At 40.2% G+C, this 20,879-nt stretch overlaps 1 protein-coding gene across 1 annotated transcript; it reads left to right on the forward strand.

Moving 5' to 3' along the window:
* Positions 1–1,601: 1,601 nt before the first annotated feature.
* On the forward strand, positions 1,602–20,260 carry si:dkey-14d8.1 (zinc finger protein 135). Its single transcript, XM_034163517.1, has 7 exons — positions 1,602–1,793; positions 5,266–5,474; positions 5,607–5,699; positions 7,631–7,720; positions 7,869–7,979; positions 11,203–11,326; positions 18,569–20,260. Exons 1-7 carry the CDS (start codon positions 1,769–1,771, stop codon positions 20,227–20,229), a joined length of 2,313 nt encoding a protein of 770 aa, XP_034019408.1. The 5' UTR covers positions 1,602–1,768; the 3' UTR covers positions 20,230–20,260.
* Positions 20,261–20,879: the final 619 nt, after the last annotated feature.

A 20,879-nucleotide genomic window follows, 5' to 3' on the forward strand; every position in this document is an offset into this window, starting at 1 on the left:
GATATTATATAAGCAATTATATGCTTATATAATATCCAATTATATGGTCATTATATGCCCTTTAATTTAATGAGTTGCATGATAACAGTACTTATTTGTGAGTTATTGTATTAGCAAATGGGAGGGGGTGGACTCATTTGTCTACTTATTCACTCAGTGATACATGCCTAGGCTCGGAACTAGGGCCACCAAATATTGACATCTATGGGATTAATGAAAGGTCGCCATTATTAAGTTTTTGAAGTGCATGTTTTGCACAAAAAAAAAAAAAAAACAGTCTTACAGGACACAAGAGAATCTCCAACAACACTGTCTGGACATTCTTGGATACCGATGTAATTCAAAAGAAATGCATGTTTGCTGGCATGGGTTGGGGTACTATTTCCGGTTTCCTTGTTTTATCTCTGTATCAGTGGTAATAAAGTACACCATTTCAAGTCTTGTCATTTGGAATAGTTGCAATTATATTATTATTATTATGCTCACACTTTGTGTAGCCCCCCCTACCCCTGCTTTTTACTGCAGCCTACAACCAACATTTACAGAAAAAAATCATGAAAATCTGTTCAGCTTTTAGTGATGCGAAATCAAATACAAAAAACTAACAAAACTAACAAAATTGATGGCAAGGCAGTTATTCGGAAATATTTAATTGTTTAAAAATTCTGACCCAAATGGTTGTTGCACTCCTAAAACTTTACAAAATGTTCCCACATTATTTTCACTTTTGCACAGCTTTTGGTTGAAATTACAATTGCAAGTTATAATTTAGAAGTAAGGGTTTTTGCACACGGAAACAAATACCAGTTTCAACAATGACCTTGAACACTGCAGTAAGTAAGGATTCCCATTATGAATACAGAACTGGGGGGTATCTTTTTTGGGTTCCCATTTTGTGCGATATAGAAGTGGGGAACATAGGACTCTGGTGACATAGGAATATAGGACACTTGGAACATAGGAATCTAGAACTATGGGACTTAGAACCCTGGGAGCACAGGAATTCAGAACTAGGGAACATAGGACACCTGGAATATAAGACAATTTGTCATGTTCCTATTTTGTGCAATATCTGGGCAACATGGAGCCCTGAATTCATAATGGGACCCTATAGGATCATATGACCCCACCACCAGAACCCTTCCCTTTTTCTGTTAATTTTATTGGCAGATTGGAATCATTGCGCATTACCACCATCTATTGGACTGAGGTGTGGATACCTATTTGTGCCTTCAAGGACCACTTGGACCCTGTCATGAGCAACAAGGCTCCACAAGCAACTTGGGAGTCCTGCCTTTCATATTTTGTTGTGTTAAAAGATAACATAGCCCAGAATAGGTTTATTGCTCCTCACCCGTATCTTTCAAAACCCAAGAATTTGCCGCTTAATATTTTTCCCAGTTATATACATTTTATGTACTCAAGAGTCATTAATCGTATGTTTGCCATGCAAGGGAGGTCAGATGAAATGCTTATATATATATATATATATAAACACTAAAAAATCAAATATTATATGTATAAAATTCTCCTTTAACATTTCAACAAGACCATGCTTTTATTTTATAAATGAACATCCGCCGGATTACTTAGACTTTGTTTTGGAAAGTCGCTAACCATTTCCGGTCGCCATTATTCCGCCTGGCTTGACGGTCCATCGAAAGCCCTACAGGCTTTTCAACGTTATATTTCGGCTAATATACATTTTCACCTAGTGTGCGTAGATAGTTCGTTATCAGATGAACTAGGCTCATAGCGTGTGCACAGAATGGACAAACGGACCGAGACTACTGGTAAGATGCTAAGCTAGTTAGCTGGCAAACGTTAGCTTCGCGCCGAGAAAAATGGTCACAATATGTAACAAAATCACAAATTATCCATCCGCAGATGAAAAGCGGTTATTCATTTCTTATCGGCTGTTTTTTGTGCCCACTCGTGCGCAGTCAGCCAAATTAGTTTGGTTATTAATTTACGTATCTAGGAAAGGGCATAACGCAGCTGGTATTGTCTTCAGCACCGACCGGGTACAGCTCAAACTGCACGGACTCGAACAGTCGGTTTGCATCGCCTGTTTTCATTACAGTAGTCCGTAAAAGTAATGATTTGTCCCTCTGGTCGGTTGCAGTCTGACGCTCTTTTCTGTCACTGCTGCAGATCATTTGTTCTCTGCTGCACAGTGGCCAACTGCGGTACTGCAGGTTAAAAAAAAATGCATCTTCTTCTGGCAGTTTAGCGGGTTACAATTAAGTGTAAAATAACGTGTAGTGCCACCTACCGTTCCGGTGTATTATTTACAATTCACACAAGCAAATCAATAGATGTATATAATATAATGCAAGTATCACAACCGAGTGTCAGTGCCCACATGGAAACTCCGTCTTTGTTTGAACTCGAGCCACATGGCTGTAGATCTGCCCACCAGGTGCTCAACCCCCTCAGGTTTGGCTCAAAGACAGCACTCTGGTTTCCCTAATCTAGGCGAGGTGACTCTTTCCATTTTTATGTCAGTCAAGTTCCACCTGAGTATCCTTTCACTGCGGTACTTATAGCTTTTCTCCATATACATTTCAGCATGCTTTATGGTTGTGAATATTTACAAACGTCTTCTTTTTTTTGTTCTTTTTTTAATTCAAGATTCAAGATATGACAATAAAAGCTTTGAATATTGAATCTTATTATATTAGTGATAACATGTACAGGATGTAGGGATGAATTAGCTAATTAGCTAGCTGTGGGGTACAATTAGCTAAACCTAGCAGCTAACGTTAGCTTATCGAGCCGGCTGCAGCACTGTTTATCATAGCTAACAACATAGTCGGCTCTGTTTGGAAAGCTAACATTAATACACACTTTTGTTTGCAGTTGTCGTTATATGTATTTGTTGTTAGACTGTTATTGTAAGGTGAAGCAACGCTATTATGCTTTATATGCCAGTTTTTGGCTTTGTTCAGCTTTGTTGGCTAGCAAGGTGCGCTAGGCTAGTTAATGGCTAAATTAAGGGTAGCTCATCTGGCTGTAGTTAGCCTACTTTCGGGATTTGCACTTTTATTTTACCTGGTTTAAATTTTTAATGGTTCTTCAGTTTAAAGGGTTCTTTAATAGATATCAGTAGATAGTATCTAAATTTGGGGTTTCCATTAGAAAGCATGTAGAGTACAGAATTTGTCTTCCTATAGTAGAAATCCATAACCAAGCTAGCAGGATGAACTTTAGATAGAAACCTAAAACATATTACATCATAGCTTCTGTTTCTATAATAACATAACCAGATTTATATCTTAGCCTACTAGCTATAATTTAGTTTTACAACAAGTTGCCAGACTAGGTAGATGTATACTGGTAGTAGATGTATAGTACTTCTCTTGTATGAACACTTAGGATTCAGGAGCTAATTCCTATAATATTATGTAGTAACTATATTTCTTGTATATGTTGTTTATTGCCCTGATTGTGTAAATGTCACTTAAATACATGCTGTCCATATTCTTGAGCCGCTTAGGTGGGTAGGGAGAGTTCCCATGGGATAAAAAAAAGCTTTTCAACCGACCATCCCTGGTTCTCAAGACCAGGCGCCTAAGTGGCTCTGCTCTCTTTTTTCTTTTTTAAAAGATATTTAGGTGTACCTTAGTAAACACTAGTAGAGTTCCACCTTAGATTTGGAATGTATAATAGAAGATATACCTTACTGAATTTTCATGAAGGGTCTTTTTTGATTTGTCCATTGTCTGTTTCCTCACCTGGCACCAATTTACCTTGGGGCTGTGTCTGAGGTCCTGGGGACCCTTTACCGGATCGGTTGTGCTGAATAAAGACCTGAGCCAGAAAGCCAAACTCTCAGTTTCCCAGCTGATTTGCAGTCCTCTCCTCACCAGTGGTCAACAACACATATATAGCGTCTGAAAGGTGATTAATCGACGTCGTGGTAATCACTCAGTGGTGAGGAAGATCATCTCTTGGTCGAATACTGGAAGGGGTGGTGGAATTCTACATCCACTGTTGATCCAGAGACACCCATGTGTGTGTTTGCTTAAGGGGGGAATATCATTACAAGCTAAAAACACACGCTCTTTGAAAGATCCTTTGCCTGCTCCAATTCGGTACTTTAACGTATCCCATAATCCCTCTACACGTCCCAAAATGTGCCACTGCGCCAGCAGAGTTGCGGTGTTTCAAAGCCATGTAAACAATGGCTAGCGAAGATGTGGATGGTGTTGATCCAGCATGTTCACATGCGATTATGATGATGACACGTTCTCTCAAGTTGAGAGGGTTATCTAGAAGAGGTGTAGCACCTGTGATGGACTTCTGCCATCCCCCAATGTTATCTTGTTGTCCAAACTTCGCAAGGTGTGTTTACATGGTGCCCTAAACCAGAACTCTGCTGAAACCAACCTCTCACGTGAGTCACGGACCACGAGATGGTACAAGATTCACAGGTATGAATCACCGAATGGCTGGGAAATCCCAGATGATTTGAGGTTTGAGGACTCGCTGCAACCATGGGGTTACAAGCCATCTCCTCCTCCACCTTATCCACCATTGAGAACTTCTTATTTCACCAGAGCCCCTTTAGCCATCTTGTGTTCAGGGTTCCTCTTGGGCTTTCATGGCTACCTTAACGGCCATGGGGCACACAAGGTACCCACAGTATTTCACCCCAACAGGCAGTCCCCTACTTGACCAACCTGGGTGTCACAATGCAGAAGAGGGGTTGGATTTTGACAACTTGTTACTAACAAATAGAGTCTAATAAAGCTGTAGTAAAACATTAGTAGACCTCTGTGAGCGCCATGTGGATTGGGTTGGATTGTATCTAACCGTATTGAGGATGGGTTAAATCCAGAGAACAAATTTTGTTGTATGTACAATGACAATAAAGGCTCTGTTCTATTCTGTCTTATACGTTTCCAGCCAAACGTTTGAGTGAAATTTGTCCAGATTTTATCCAGAATTCTTTCCAACAGGATCTCTGGTTACTGATGTTTGCTACCTGTCTCCGTAGCTTTCTTTCTCCTTAAATTTAACATTGCTTTTTGGTAATATAAGTCCCACCCGAAAGGCTACTACATTCTTTTGCCGCCATGATGCTAACGCTAGCATATGTAGAGGAGGATTGTTGTTCACCCATTGATTGTCATATTTTTCAACTATGCCATTCACCTTATCTTGTTGTTTTTTGTTTTTCTATTTGAGAGAAATCAGTTTGCTCATCAGTTTCAATCCATTTGAAAAAAACAATGTGTTGATTTCTTGCACTTCCTGCAGTCGCTGAAGGCGCCCTCCCCCTGGCTTCCCTTCGCCTGATGGCTTCCCCTCTGCAGCTGACGTACTCGTACATGTGGCAGGCCATACGGCAGAAAAATGTGAAGCAGTTTGGTAAAGTGGAGGATTTTGTAACCATGGTGACGCAGACAGTCCCCGAGCTCATGACAGTCAAGCAGACTGCGCAACTCATCTTAGGGTTGAGGGCCAGGGTGAGCAAAATCTGTTGAGACACCTTGACTGAGTGGGATCTGTGTGGTGGTGGGGGTGCTGTATTTGATCAGATTAAGTTTTTTGTTTGTTGAGGGGGTATTTTGTGTAATAATAGGTGTTTTTCCTTTTAGATAATTTTGGATTTGTTGAAGAACGAAGGCACGCCTGATTTACGGACTGTTCAAACTCTTGTAAATAAATTCAAGATCTCTGCATCTTTCAAGGTAAGAATCAGTCTTGTGTTCGAGGCCACAGCTTGCCACGACCGGCTGTATCTTATCCTAAATCGTATTTAACATGACCTTGATACTTGCAGAATCTTGTAATCAGCCATAAATACTGACAAGGTTTGAAAGAGAGTTTAATGTGTACATTTTCTCGCCTTGTATTTGATAGTGAAGTTATAAAGTGTGTCAACCTCTATGCTAACTAACATTTAGGGAGTGTTTCTTTTAATTACATTATTCTGACTGAATGTATGAATCAGAATCAAATTTATTGGGTACCAAAGGGGTTGGACGTATAATGTTTAACTGATTAGCACCAACGTGTCTGGATGCACAAGTGGCAACCAAAGCTCCCTGAGGTGAAGCATTTCAGCAACAAAGTGAGGTTTCATATTTTTCCCATGAGTGATTTCATTTAAAAGTTGTTTTCTATTCACTTTCATTGTGTATATTATGCATTTAATGCCCAGATAACGATCCAGACAATGGCCCAGATATGGTGGACAAAAATGTGTTTTTGAACAGAGGTGGCTAACTAAAGTGGACAAATGTTATATCTGTGGGGTAGAGTGAGAATAAAAACTTAATTATAGAAGACAACTGCTGCTATTAGCAATGGAGAACACCACATTTAACATCAGAATCAGATTTTAATTTATTGCCAAGTAAATTCTCACATACAAGGAATTTTATCTGGTGTCATTGGTGCATAAACAATAATAAGAAAAGGAAAAAAATACTTCTGTAAGAAGTGAAGGAGTGAAATAGACAAATAGGCAAAACTTTATTCATTGTCGAATAAATATAACATAGTGGAATGGGGCTGTGCAGGCATGTGGATGTACAGTACCTTTCAGTGCCGGGATGATCAGTCAGTACTTTGTTGGGGGGGGGGGGCATGGTAAATGGAGGTCTCTGGCATTAGACCTGCCCACCAGCTACTCAACCCCCTCAGGTTTAGCTCAAAGACACCACCCTGGTTTCCCTAATCTGGGTGAGGTGACTATATTTTACCCAGTATTATCGGCCCATATTGGTTAAACCCAGATGGCGGGGTGGAAAAGCGGTTTGCACGCTTGGCTTCAGTGCAGAAGGTTCCCGGTTCAAACCCCACCCCTGCCACATTTCTCCATGTAATGTGGAGTTTCATCAGGAAGGGCATCCGGCGTAAAACTTGTGCCAAATCACCACGCCTGACATTTATGAGTCTGGGTTTAACCAGCTCCCGACTCTACAGGCTCATAAGACCCCAGTCCATATCCAGTCACATATATCAAATTACCATTGGAACCAGATGTTTTTGTCTTTGCATAGCTTTATTACATTGGCAGGTTTTAACAGCCAATCAACCAACAATCAGAAACAAGGTGAAACTTCCAGTTTGGTTGCATAAACAACTAATAGCTTGATAGTAGATGTAATAAATGACTCCAGATTGGCTGAAAAAGAAGTAGCTTTCATTGGGGTGTTACTGTGTATTGAGTAACTACGTGTAGTAACTTTTACAAGCTTATTCAGTTCATTCGTTCATGACGGGGCTGGAGCCTATCGCAGTGGTCATAGTAGACTCTAGACAGGATGCCAGTCTGTCAAACGGCAGCTTACTTGATTATGAAACCCAAAATGACTTGAATAGTAAAAAGGTTCTGTTTTAAAAAAAAAAAAAACTAACTACACAATAAGTTTGAAGAAATACGTAAACAGTAAAAATGGGTCCGATTTGTTATTCTCTGAGTGATTCGTTGAATACAAAAGACATGAGGCTGTAAACACGCAGCCTCGACTCGACTCCTCAGACATTGGTATGAATGTGAAATCTGTGTTTTGGAGACTCGTGCGGTCATCATCTGTTCCTGCAGTTTGATGAATCCAGGCTAATTTTGCGTCACTTCACCGAAACCTGTGCTGTTTTCTGTGTTTTATGGAAGGATGCAGAAGTGGAGAAGTCAGAAAATAACTTCATGGTTCTGATCCAGGCCCTGCTTAAAAATCCTGCTGAGAAGAAGCACTTCTTCCAGGTGTCTGCACACGTCTTAATGTGGTGGTCTGACTTAAAACCACAGACATTCTTTCGAACACACTAAATGCATATATTTTTTGATAAAATTGTTTTAGTTTCAGATCATGCCTACGTTACAGTGACCTGCTTTTTTCCCCACTTTGCAGCATGTGTTCCCTGTTCACTATGGCCCAAAGTTTGATACGGCATTGCAGACGTTAATCGCGGGTCTTGTATGCAAGCTGGAGCAGCTTGTCCCTGTTCCCAATCTCTCCCAGGTATGTACATTACTTCTGTTTTGACGTGCGCCGCCACTCACTGGCGGCGCACGTCAAAACATATTATCATCTACAATAATATTGTGGTTGCTGTTTTAACGATGTGCAAGTATTTAAGCCAGATTGCCAGATTGGGCGGTTTGGAATTTAATTTCGCAGGCTGAAGGTGCTTTCTGAAAAACCGTTGGACTTGAAAGCAACATTGCAGCAGAGCTGTAGCTTCATAGTCGCATGATCTCCCACGAGTAGTGTCACCGCAATGTCAGTTACCTTAGCACTTAGCATGACTGACTTTTAACAAAATGGGGGAAAAGGAAACATCCAGACACCTCCAACCTCGCGATCTACTACGCAAGATTTAGCTCCTCGACATGGATTGACCTCACTAGCGGTGGTGGTTTGGATTTGAAAACACGGGTGGCGCTAAAAAAATGAGGTTGGACAGCAGGTGGTATGGCTAAAAAAAAAAACCTTATCTCTGTATATTTTAACTGATTTAATCATGTCATCAGTAGTGGTTACACAGTGGAGCATATTAAAGACCTTTATTGTGAAAGGTTAAAGCTGTCATTTGCAGATTGTGCGCAGAAGTTTGCTAATAGGCTAGGCTAACGGTAGAGTTTTCTAAAAACAGACCCCATAATCAAAATTTGAGACTTCACTTCAGCAGTAGCACATCGTCTGAAGACGTACATGAAGGAAAAGACTTGTAGTCCAATATCTTCAAGAACTGGATGATATTGATTACGTAAGTGCAACTCCTCATAAACCGCGTTAGAGATTTCAGAGAAATGTTGCATACTAGTAGCGCACCATGTGAAGATGTGCATGAAGGAAATTAATTCTGGTCCAGTGTCTTCAAAGGGAGATAATTGGACTTCTTGTTGTTATCTTCACTTACTACCACCAGTTATATAACACATGCAAGCAACTGGTGTTGATCAGCCCCCCACCCCCCACAGCTCCGCACACATCATGAATTGTTTTTAAGGTGCAACCCCAAATCAGGAAAAGTTGGGGTTATATGGAAAATGCAAATAAAAAGACAACAGTGTTTTACTTACATTTATGTTTACTTCATTTTTTTTCTGGTCAGCTTCATTTCATTTGTTAATATGCATCTATAAGTCCTGCAGCACATTCCCCAAAAATAGTTGGGAGGCTAAAATGTTCCCCACTTCATAACATTGACTTTCCTTTTCACAACACTTCAGACATTTTGGCATTGAGGATACTAAGGCACAAAAAAATTCTGGTGTTATTTTTGTCCCTTTCGTTTTGAAAACTGGTGTCAACATGCACAACAGCGCAGGGTTCATCGTCGTCGTTGCATTTGTAGATGCGTTTCTTCGAGGCATCCCACTGTTCATCTGCGTGACCTCTTCAGCCATTTCGTTTCTCCTCACTGCACCGGAAACCAAACACCATGACTCTTCTTGGAGATGTGGATTCTGGTCTTTGGGCTTGATGAAAATTTTTGGTTCATCTCGAGCTTCTCAGACACTCCAAGATAATACATTTCGAAGTCCATGTTTTGCCAGATCTGGTTGCCAGACTTGACAGAGACCCAATTTGGACTTCCATAAATCTTTAGAGTCGAAGAACGAGACATGGGCACAAGTCAAGAGCTGAATTACCATGCAGATGTTTGCCCACAGGTTCTGAACTCAAATGATCAATTAGTGATGTTAACTGTCAGTTGTGTGTGATGCAGCCACATGGTGGCACTGCAACCCAACAGTAGTTTGGTCTGTTAATGTGGAGACCCGTTATACAAACAAATACTTCTTTCCACCTCAGCTAATTTTCTCTGAGAAACCCTGATTTGTTCTCATTGGACATGATCGTGCTTTTGTAGTCAGAATATGGCAAAAAAAAAAAGAATTTAAAAAATCTTGTGGGATTTTAAATTCATACAGGTGTTTTAAAAATTAAAGCTCTGCGTGAGCAGCTTCACTTATATTTGTTTGCATATGGGCATTTAATGTTAAAGAAAGGATTTCAAGGATTTGCAAAAATATTCTTCTGTTGTTGGTATGTATTGCATTTCCTTTTGAAAACGTACGTATCGTTTATTCACCATATAGAAAAGCTTTGCTATATTAACCATCATGACTGTAATGGCACTCAGTCGTATGAGGAAAAAGTTTTTATGTTGCCAGATCTGTACAGTTATTACAGGCTTTTTGTGTACTTGAATACACAGTTACTCTCTCTTTTGTACTTGTTGGGGGTACATTGATTTTTAAAAATATATTACACTGTGTAGTTTTTTACTTCTTATTCTGCATAGATTGTTTGTACAATGGTGTTTTAGAGCCACATTGAGTTTTTTTTAGACTTTGAGAATAAAGTCATAATATAACGAGAATAAAGTTGTAATTTTATGAGGAAAAAAACTTGTAATTTTATGAGACAAAACTTAATATTACGAGAATAAAGTCATAATTTTATGAGTAAAAACTCAAAATATAACAAGAATAAAGTAAAAATATGAGAGTAAAGTCGCAATTTTATGAGAAAAAAAAAAGTTGTAATATGAGAATAAAGTTTTATGAGAAAAACTCAAAATATTACGAGAGTAAAGTCAAAATATTATGACAGTAAAGTCGTAATTTTATGAGAAAAACTCATTATGAGAATAAAGTCGTAATTTTATGAGAAAAACGTGTAATATTATGATAATAAAGTCATAATATTATGAGAATAAAGTCATAATTTTATGAGAAAAAACTCAAAATATTACAAGAATAAAGTCAAAATAATATGAGAATTAGTCGTAATTTTATGAGGGGAAAAAACTTGTAATATTGCGAGAATAAAGCCAAAATATTATGAGAATAAACTCAAAATATTATGACAATAAAGTTGTAATTTCATGAGAAAAAACTTGTCTTTTGAGTTTTTTTTTTCTCTCATAAAATTACGACTTTATTCTCATAATGTAACGACTATTCTGAAAGTTAAAAAAAAAAGCTCAGTGCCAATAAAAGCCAATAAAATTTAAAACAGTCATTATTCAGCTACATGTTGGTCATTTTCATTTAGATTTTGTGTTTTTCGTCATCTTTGCTTCCTGAGGTGATAATGTTGCATTTTGGTGATTTCCTTCTGGATGATGATTGCAAAAGCAAACATGATCCACTCATAATATTGGAATGGAATCTGCTCTGCTAACACCACGTGGGGTAAACGTATTTACAGTTTTGTTTTCTGACTGCAGCTTGGTGCAATGATCTCAACGGACTCTGCTCTTTTGGAGGCGTGCGCGGATTTCATCCCCAGCTCTGTAGACCTAAAGACTCTCCTCATGCACCAGCAGGCCAAAGGCCTCCTGAATGCTAAAGGTAAAGTGTAGATATTTATTTGAGCATATAATCAGGCGAAGTAATACTTGTAAAAATAAGCAGGTTTTGTTCTGGAATTTACCAGTAATTAGTAAAAAATATAAAGCTATAAGCATTACACTCATTAAGCTTCTCAATATTATTTACATCGTACATATGTGGACAGAGACAATGCAGTACAATACTAATTACATGCGTGTTTTGTATTGTGTCATAGCAAGTCTGACCTGCTTTACTGGAGTTTTTGTAATGTTACCAGTTGCCAACAAAATTTCTTTCACAGCTAGTTGGAAATTTAATTGCTGATGAATACATAATATGTACAGGATGTCATGCTGTTACTGCAAAGTCACTATGATGTAAAATATGCCACAATATGATATCATCACATACAGTGCATCCGGAAAATACTCACAGCACTTCGCTGTTTCCACATTTTGTTATGTTGCAACTTTATTCCAAAATGGATGAAATTAAAATTATTTCCTCAAAATTCTACACACAATACCCCATAATGACAATTTTGAAAACCTGAGAAAATTACATGGACATTAGTATTCACAGCCTTTGCCATGAAGCTCAAACATGGGGTTTGTGCATCCTGTTTCCACTGATTATGCTTGAGATGTTTCTTCAGTTTAATTGGAGTCCACCTGGGGTCAATTCAGTTGATCAGACATGATTGGGAAAGACACTCGCCTGTTTACATGGAAGGTCCCACAGTTAACAGTGTACGTCAGAGCACAAACCAAACATGAAGTCAAAGAATTGTCTGTAGACCTCCGAGACAGGATTGGCTCAAGGCACAAATCTGTGGAAGGGTACAGAAACATTTCTGCAGCTTTGAAAGTCCCAATGAGCACAGTGGCCTCCATCATCCATGAATGGAAGCGGTTCGGATCCACCAGGACTTTTCCTAGAGCTGGTCGCCCGTCTAAACTGAGCGATTGGGGGTGAAGGGCCTTTAGTCAAGGAGGTGACCAAGAACACAATGGTCACTCTGTCAGAGCTCCAGCATTCCTCTGTGGAGAGAGGTGAACCTTCCAGAAGAACAACCATCTCCGCAGCAATCCACCAATCAGGCCTGTATGGTAGAGAGTCCAGACGGGAGCCACTCCTTAGTAAAAGGCACAAGGCAGCCCACCTGGAGTTTGCCAAAAGGCACCTGAAGGACATTGAAACCATGAGAAACAAAATTCTCTAGTCTGATGAGTCAAAGATTGAACTCTTTGGTGTGAATGCCAGGTGTCATGTTTGGAGGAAACCAGACACCACCCCTACAGTGAAGCATGGTGGTGGCAGCATCATGCCGTGGGGATGTTTTTCAGCAACGGGAACTGGGAGACTAGTCAGGATTGAGGGAAAGATGAATGCAGCAATATACAGAGACATCCTGGATGAAAACCTGCTCCATAGCATTCTTGACCTCAGACTGGGGCGCCGGTTCATCTTTCAGCAGAACAAGGTATCAAAGGAATGGCTTCAGGACAACTCTGTGAATGTCCTTGAGTGGGCAAGACAGCGCCCATACCTGAATCTGATTGAACATCTTTGGAGAGATCTGAAAATGGCTGTGCACCGACGCTCCCAATCCAACCTGATGGAGCTTGAAAGGCGCTGCAAAGAGGAATGGACAAAACTGCATAAAGGTAGGTCCATCAAGCTTGTGGCATCATATTCAAAAAGACTTGAGGCTGAAATTGCTGCCAAAGGTGCATCAATAAAGTATTGAGCAAAAGCTGTAAATATTTATGTATGAGTTCTTAGGTTTTTATTTTTAATTGTAAGTCCCTTCGGCTGCTCCCTTGTTTGCACTCGGGGTCGCCACAGCAAATCCTAGGTGGATCTGCATGTTGAATTGGCACAGGTTTTACGCCGGATGCCCTTCCTGATGCAGCTCCACATTACATGAAGAAATGTGGGAAGGGGTAGGATTTGAACCCAGAACCTTCTGCACTGAAACCAAGCGCATTAACCACTTGGCCACCACCCCTGCAGGTTTTTATTTTTAATAAATTTGCAAAAAAAAAACCTCCACCTTTGTCATGTTGTCATTATGGGGTGTTGTGAGTAGAATTTTGAGGGGAAAAAAATGTATTTACTCCATTTAGGAATAAGGCTGTAACATAACAAGATGTGGAAAAAGTGAAGCACTGTAAATACTTTCCAGATGCACTGTATCTACTAGATAAGAACCACTGTCCTGAGATATAGTTTGCATTTTCATAAGTGATGGGACAAAAATACTAGTTTTAAGAAACAATTTATGAAGTACCACATTTTTTTGGACTATAAGTTGAGCTTTTTTTTGTTGTTGTTACTACGTAGTTTGGGAAATCTTGCAACATATATGAAAAAATATTGCATTATTATCTATGGCCACAAGATAGCATTCTTTACAAACTGCTCCTGTATCCTGAATGAGGTACTGTGATTCATGCTCTGGAGTAGAAGGTGGTGGTAATGTACGATTAAGCTGGATGCCCACCGCTTTAGTCTTACGAAACAAGTGAATTTAAGAAATCATGGTCTTAAAGTCACAGTTCAAGACTGGATTAAAAAAAAGAAGGAATATAAATTTCAGACTACTTTGATCTCTTGTTTGGACTGTGTGAGACAACAGCAACGGCAGGACAGTTAGGCTAACTTGGCTGTTATCTTTTACAGATGTTTTACAAAAAAGTTAAAAACATTAAATTCCATTGCAAGCTCACTTCATCTATGATTATATATTCAGTTGTGACAAGAAACAGTTTACTTTGATTTTGTGCTTGATACAGTAACATTATTTTGCTCTTTATCTTCTGCTTGCTAATGCGATGTTTGCATTATAAATACATAATTTGCTGATTAAATTCATTTTGGTTCTTATTGCATGAAGCGGTTGCACCACGTTTCAAAAATTAATGTAACAGTTAGAATGATCTGAGTTGTATGTTGTTTCCTCTGATTAAATTCATTTTGGTTCTTATTGCATGAAGCGGTTGCACCACGTTTCAAAAATTAATGTGACAGTTAGAATGATCTGAGTTGTATGTTGTTTCCTCTGATTAAATTCATTTTGGTTCTTATTGCATGAAGCGGTTGCACCACATTTCAAAAATTAATGTGACATTTAGAATGATCTGAGTTGTATGTTGTTTCCTCTTCATGAGGCATATTTGGACAGATGTGGCTCATCTCAAGCGCGACTTATACAACCCCTGGCAAAAATTATGGAATCACCGGCCTCGGAGGATGTTCATTCAGTTGTTTAATTCTGTAGAAAGAAGCAGATCACAGACATGACACAAAACTAAAGTCATTTCAAATGGCAACTATCTGGATTTAAGAAACACTATAAGAAATCAGGAAAAAAAATTGTGGCAGTCAGTAACGGTTACATTTTTAGATGAAGCAGAGGGAAAAAAATATGGACTCACTCAATTCTGAGGAATAAAGTATGAAATCACCCTGTAAATTTTCATCCCCAAAACTAACACCTGCAAATCAGATCTGCTCGTTAGTCTGCATCTAAAAAGGAGTGATCACACCTTGGAGAGCTGTTGCACCAAGTGGACTGACATGAATCATGGTTCCAACACGAGAGATGTCAATTGAAACAAAGGAGAGGATTATCAAACTCTTAAGAGGGCAAATCATCACGCAATGTTGCAAAAGATGTTGGTTGTTCACAGTCAGCTGTGTCTAAACTCTGGACCAAATACAAACAACATGGGAAGGTTGTTAAAGGCAAACATACTGGTAGACCAAGGAAGACATCAAAGCGTCAAGACAGAAAACTTAAAGCAGTATGTCTCAAAAATCAAAAATGCACAATAAAACAAATGAGGAACGAATGGGAGGAAACTGGAGTCAACGTCTGTGACCGAACTGTAAGAAACCGCCTAAAGGAAATGGGATTTACATACAGAAAAGCTAAATGAAAGCCATCATTAACACCTAAACAGAAAAAAACAAGGTTACAATGGGCTAAGGAAAAGCAATCATGGACTGTGGATGACTGGATGAAAGTCATATTCAGTGATGAATCTCGAATCTGCATTGGGCAAGGTGATGGTGCTGGAACTTTTGTTTGGTGCCGTTTCAATGAGATTTATAAAGATGATTGCCTGAAGAGAACATGTAAATTTCCACAGTCATTGATGATATGGGGCTGCATGTCAGGTAAAGGCACTGGGGAGATGGCTGTCATTACATCATCAATAAATGCACAAGTTTACGTTGATATTTTGGACACTTTTCTTATCCCATCAATTGGAAGGATGTTTGGGGATGATGAAATCATTTCTCAAGATGATAATGCATCTTGCCATAGAGCAAAAATTCCTTGCAAAAAGACACATAGGGTCAATGTCATGGCCTGCAAATAGTCCAGATCTTAATCCAATTGAAAATATTTGGTGGAAGTTGAAGAAAATGGTCCATGACAAGGCTCCAACCTGCAAAGCTGATCTAGCAACAGCAATCAGAGAAAGTTGGAGCCAGATTGATGAAGAGTACTGTTTGTCACTCATTAAGTCCATGCCATGCCAGAGGTGGTGCAACAAAATACTAGTGATGTGTTGGAGCTTTCTTTTGTTTTTCATGATTCCATAATTTTTTCCTCAGAATTGAGTGATTCCATATTTTTTTCCCTCTGCTTGGTCTAAAAAAGTAACCATTACTGACTGCCACAATTTTTTTTTCCTGATTTGTTCTAGCGTTTCTTAAAGCCAAAAAGTTGCCATTTGAAATGACTTTAGTTTTGTGTCATGTCTGTGATCTGCTTTTTTTTCTACAAAATGAAACAACTGAATGAACATCCTCCGAGGCTGGTGATTCCATAATTTTTGCCAGGGGTTGTAGTCTGGAAAATAGGGTAGTCACATTGTGTCTTCATAGGTACTGTGGAATCTGTTTTGTTTTTTTTGGGGGGGGGGGGGTGGCCATAGGTTGCTAACTCTATGTCGTGGTGCGGCATCCGTTGTAGGCATCAGCGTCATCGTTGTCCGTTTATTGCAATATCTCAAAAACTGCGTGATAACTTTTTTCTAATTTGGCAAGGGCATAATATGGGTCATTAGCATTTTTCCTGTCTAAAAATCATATTGTTCGTTTGGAAATGGTGGCAATTTTTATGCCGAAAATAGTCATTTTGAGCACTTAAAGGCAACTGTCTCAAAAACTGATAACTTTTAACTAATATGGGTCGTTGACATATTTTATGTAAGAAAAGTTGAAGTCATAGAGTCGTTCGTTTGGAAATGGCGGCCATTTTTATGCAGAACACAACCAACTTGGGTATTTGGACCCAATTTTCTCAAAAACTGTCCGATAACTTTTCTTTTAATTTAACAAGGGCACAATATTGGTCATTGGCGTTGTTCCCGTCCCAAAGTTATTTCTGTAGATTTGTTTGTTTGGAAATAGTGGCCATTTTTATGCCGAAAATGGCCATTTTGCCTTGGGCTTTAATTGAGCCGGCAACCCAAAGGGCCCTTGGCACTCTAGTTTGTGAAAGCTTTTAGATGCTGATTTAATGATGGTCAAGATGCTTGGTGTATGAAGATGCAGCTGTTACACACCACAATGGAGTGTTTTGCAACATCCCATAATGCCCCGTGGATGGAGTAATTCCAGGTGGCTGGTGAGATTTTTTAGGAGAATCATAGGAGGAGAATAAAGAGAATATTAGAAATAGTCCAAATTATTCATGAAAAAAAAAGACTCTTGAGGTGACTTTTGTTCTGTGCCTCAGTGTCACAGTTCACCAATTAATTGTTTGGCGTGAGGAAAGAAGGTAAGATTCTCCAAATTTCCCCAACAATGAACACCAAAACAAAGTGGTACGCAGGAATGGGGAAGACTGGGCACCATGGATTTCCAAAAGCCATTCAAGGATCTGCACTGAACACAAAATAGTATGATTATAAAGTTAATATTATTGTTTTTATTTTTCAAAAATGAACTCTTATTTTCTTTATCAAAAGAAACAGGCCTCAGTGGCAAAACTAACATATGTCTATTTCAACATGAAATAAAACCAGGTTAAACGCATTCAGCAAAACTGTCTTGTCTAACTGTGTAGGACATTGAAAGAGTCACACAGAAAACAAACTATTTCTGCTGGTTCTTCAGCAGCACTGTTAAACAACAGTGGAATTTTCAATGTGAACAGAGGAATGTCTCCTCCACATAACTCCCACGCGACGAAGCAAGCTCTAATCTGTTTCACTCAAATTGCTGACGCGGAGCTGCCGCGAGTGCACAGCGCTATGTGAAGTCACAAAATCCACTCTGCAGAAGGCAGTCGGAAAAGAAATAGGAATGTCACAGTTCTGAGATGACTGTCCGTAGCCTGTCCAGTTCGTCTGTCCATTAGTATGTGGTGTCAAACTGTTTATGCTGCAATGTATCCAATACATGAATGGTGTCAATATTGGATCCAATACCAATAGAGGATCGGATTGCGCCCTTCTCTACTGACCAATTTGTTATAAAAAATGAAGTCTATAATAAGTGGAAATTTGTGGACCATAACATAGCACATATACTCCTAGACCACAATAATGTGAAAGCCACTTCAGGGTTCTCTGCAAAACTGTCCTGATGTGATTTTTAAATCAGGTGGCTCCCTCTTGTGGCACCTTTCAGATTGCTGGCAGTTGGCTTTCCATCCATTTAATTTTGTCTCAGGAGCAGGTGGTAGTGAGATATTTTTGAATGTTAAGTAACAGAAGGTGGCATGCATTTGTGCAACTTTTGGAATTCCCAACTGGTTGATTACGGCCCGTTCACAATAAAACTTTTAGCATGATGTGCCAAAACAGTCATGGCTTCATGCAAAGTAAAAAAAAAAACATGAAAAGTGTTAACAATAAAGCTTTTTAACGACATTTCACATGTTATAAAGAAGTCATCACAGCAGTTTGACCCAATGTAGAATCAACGATCGGAGACAAATGCAACAAGACTAATGCTAGATAATAGAAAATAAGAATATCGTGGGGAAAATGCCATATTTTTGTCAGTTTTATATATTGTCGACACATTGCATAATAGTTGAAAATGTTTTCGGCATTCTTTTTTTATGTTAGTAATTGCTGCCTTGGTGTGTGTGTGTGTGTGTGTGTGTGTGTGTGTGTGTGTGTGTGTGTGTGCGCGCGCGCACGCACGCACTTCTAATTTGAGAAAGTATAACTTGTTGACTAAGTCACTCAAAATAACATTGTGCATTGACAATCTTTTCCATTTGTGCAGCAACAATCTCATATTCTGTGGGCGACTGTGTACTGTCTTCACTTGCTATCTGGTCAAAGTCCGAACCACCAAAATCACCAGAGAAATTAGAGACGGCTGTAAACAGCACAAGTCCGGCTTCTGTCAGTGACGCCGAAGACTTGGGAATGTTGACAGATGAGACGGACATCTCGGACTGCACAGAAGTCCCTGTTACTATCACGAAGGAGGCGCTGGTGACGAATGTTATTGCTGTAAATGCAAAGGGCGCCACTGCAGAAGCTCTAACGGAGAGTTTGGAAGAGCAAAACAGTTCCCCGCATGAACAGACGACTTCAGCGGCAAAGACTGCAGGGGTCGAGGCAGCGCCACGGCCGGCAGAGAAAGTGGTGCCCCTGCAACTGCCTTTAAAATCAATCCCCTTCAAGGTTGTGCCGACCAAGTGCACTCCCATCTTACAGAAAACCAGCAACGTCGCACCAGGTGATGGCCAGCAAAAGCCGCCGACTCGCAGAGTTACATTGCATCAGTGGGTTACAAATATTGCCACCAACACACTCACCCTCCCAGCCTTGCCACCGCTTCCTGCAGTCGACCTGAGTGCATGTGACTCTACGAAGTCGAGCATAAGAAGGAAAAAACAAGTTCGGCCCCCACACGACAGATACGTTTGTAAAGTCTGCGATAAAAGCTTTCCGTATCAGTCAAAACTGTCAGACCACGAGCGCATCCACACAGGAGAGAAGCCTTACAAATGTACAACGTGCCACAAAAGTTTTAGGACACAGGCCTTCCTCAGCAACCACACAAAGACCCACAGTGCAACGCGCCCATACGCTTGTGGCCAGTGCGGCAAGTGTTTCCCAACACTGCAGACGTTGACAAAGCACATGGTGTCTCACAGTGGCCAGAAGCCGTACTACTGCAACTTCTGCAACAAGGGCTTCACGCAGTCCAACTACTTCAAAAGACACATGGAGTGTCACACCAGCCGAGTGTCATTTCCCTGCAAGCAGTGCCCCAAAGTTTTCCCCACGGCCTTCAAGTTGTCCAACCACGAGCGCTTTCACACGAGGGAGCGCCCTCATATGTGCGAGCGTTGCGGGAAGAGATTCCTCGCCCCCAGTTTGCTGAAAAGACACATGGGTTACCACATCGGCGAGCGTCAGTATCTTTGTTCCCAGTGCGGAAAGACCTTTGTGTATTTTTCTGACCTGAAGAGGCACCAACAAGACCATATCCCCAAACCCAAGATGCTGTGTCACGTTTGCCAGAAAACATTCTCCAGTAAGTACTGCCTGAGGATTCACATGAGGATCCACAACAGAGAGAGACCCTATCGGTGCTCCCTGTGCGACAAGACCTTCACTCAGGTTGGCAATCTGAAGGTTCACATCAAGTTGCACACCAACGAGCGGCCCTACAGCTGCGATGTGTGTGGAAAGACCTACAAGCTGCCGTCCCATCTGAACGTCCACAAACGGACGCACGCGTGTAAGAAGCCATGGACATGCGAGACGTGCGGGAAGGGATTCACCCTCCCCGGTCTTCTGAAGAAGCACGAGCAGCTGCACATGAGGGATGGCGCCGACTTCGCAGGTAAACGGAGGCCGAGAGCAAAGCAGAAGAAGCTCTCTCTGAAGAAGTACGATGACGAAGACGACGGCAGCGACGATTATTGAACAGCGGAAGGTTTCCCCATAAAGTAAGGGGTGGTATTTTGGGGGAGCTGATATGGATCACAGGTTTACCTCGATGGCCCAAATCTGATGTAGAGTTACACTTTCTAACTACACTTAAAAGGTCTATTTCATCATCTGTGGCTAAAATGTTTGCAGTGATAATGAAGAAAATGTCTAACTGGGTGACATGGTCCAAATTAGCATATTTCAGTCCTCATGACTATATATTTAAAAAGAAACAAATATCTCCTGTAAATAAACACCACGGTGGCACTAGGAACGCTTAAGTTTGATCACATTCTTCTGCAAAATGTAGAGTTGCGTTCCGCGTCTCGTTCTGTAAACCTGATGTGTAAACTTCTTTTGTTTTAGAGTGTAAGTGGCGGATTTTGCATAACATTTTTTGGATCGCCGATCCCACTGTGACATCATGCTGTAAATGTTTTCCTTCTCCATCGCCTAGTTTCCTTTGTTGTTAGCTGCCATATTTGCCTTGAGGCTTGCTTGTGCTGATACTTTTTGATGTTATGCAGAATAAATTCTCTCAATGAATGAACTGCCATCTGTTTTCTTGCTTAAGCCGTCTACTCAGTTTGGTATTTGTCACTGTTTATTACATTTCAGTTCTATCGAATATGGAACAGTTTTAA

This window comes from Thalassophryne amazonica, chromosome 22 (genome assembly GCF_902500255.1).
Source record: "Thalassophryne amazonica chromosome 22, fThaAma1.1, whole genome shotgun sequence".
NCBI lineage: Eukaryota > Metazoa > Chordata > Actinopteri > Batrachoidiformes > Batrachoididae > Thalassophryne > Thalassophryne amazonica.

Excerpts from the sequence above, each read along its gene's own strand:
- si:dkey-14d8.1 (XM_034163517.1), top strand. The coding sequence starts at position 1,769 with ATGGACAAACGGACCGAGACTACTG. Across the intron at positions 5,700-7,630 it reads AGATCTCTGCATCTTTCAAG|GATGCAGAAGTGGAGAAGTC; the intron begins GTAAGAATCAGT and ends GTTTTATGGAAG. Across the intron at positions 7,980-11,202 it reads CTGTTCCCAATCTCTCCCAG|CTTGGTGCAATGATCTCAAC; the intron begins GTATGTACATTA and ends TTCTGACTGCAG.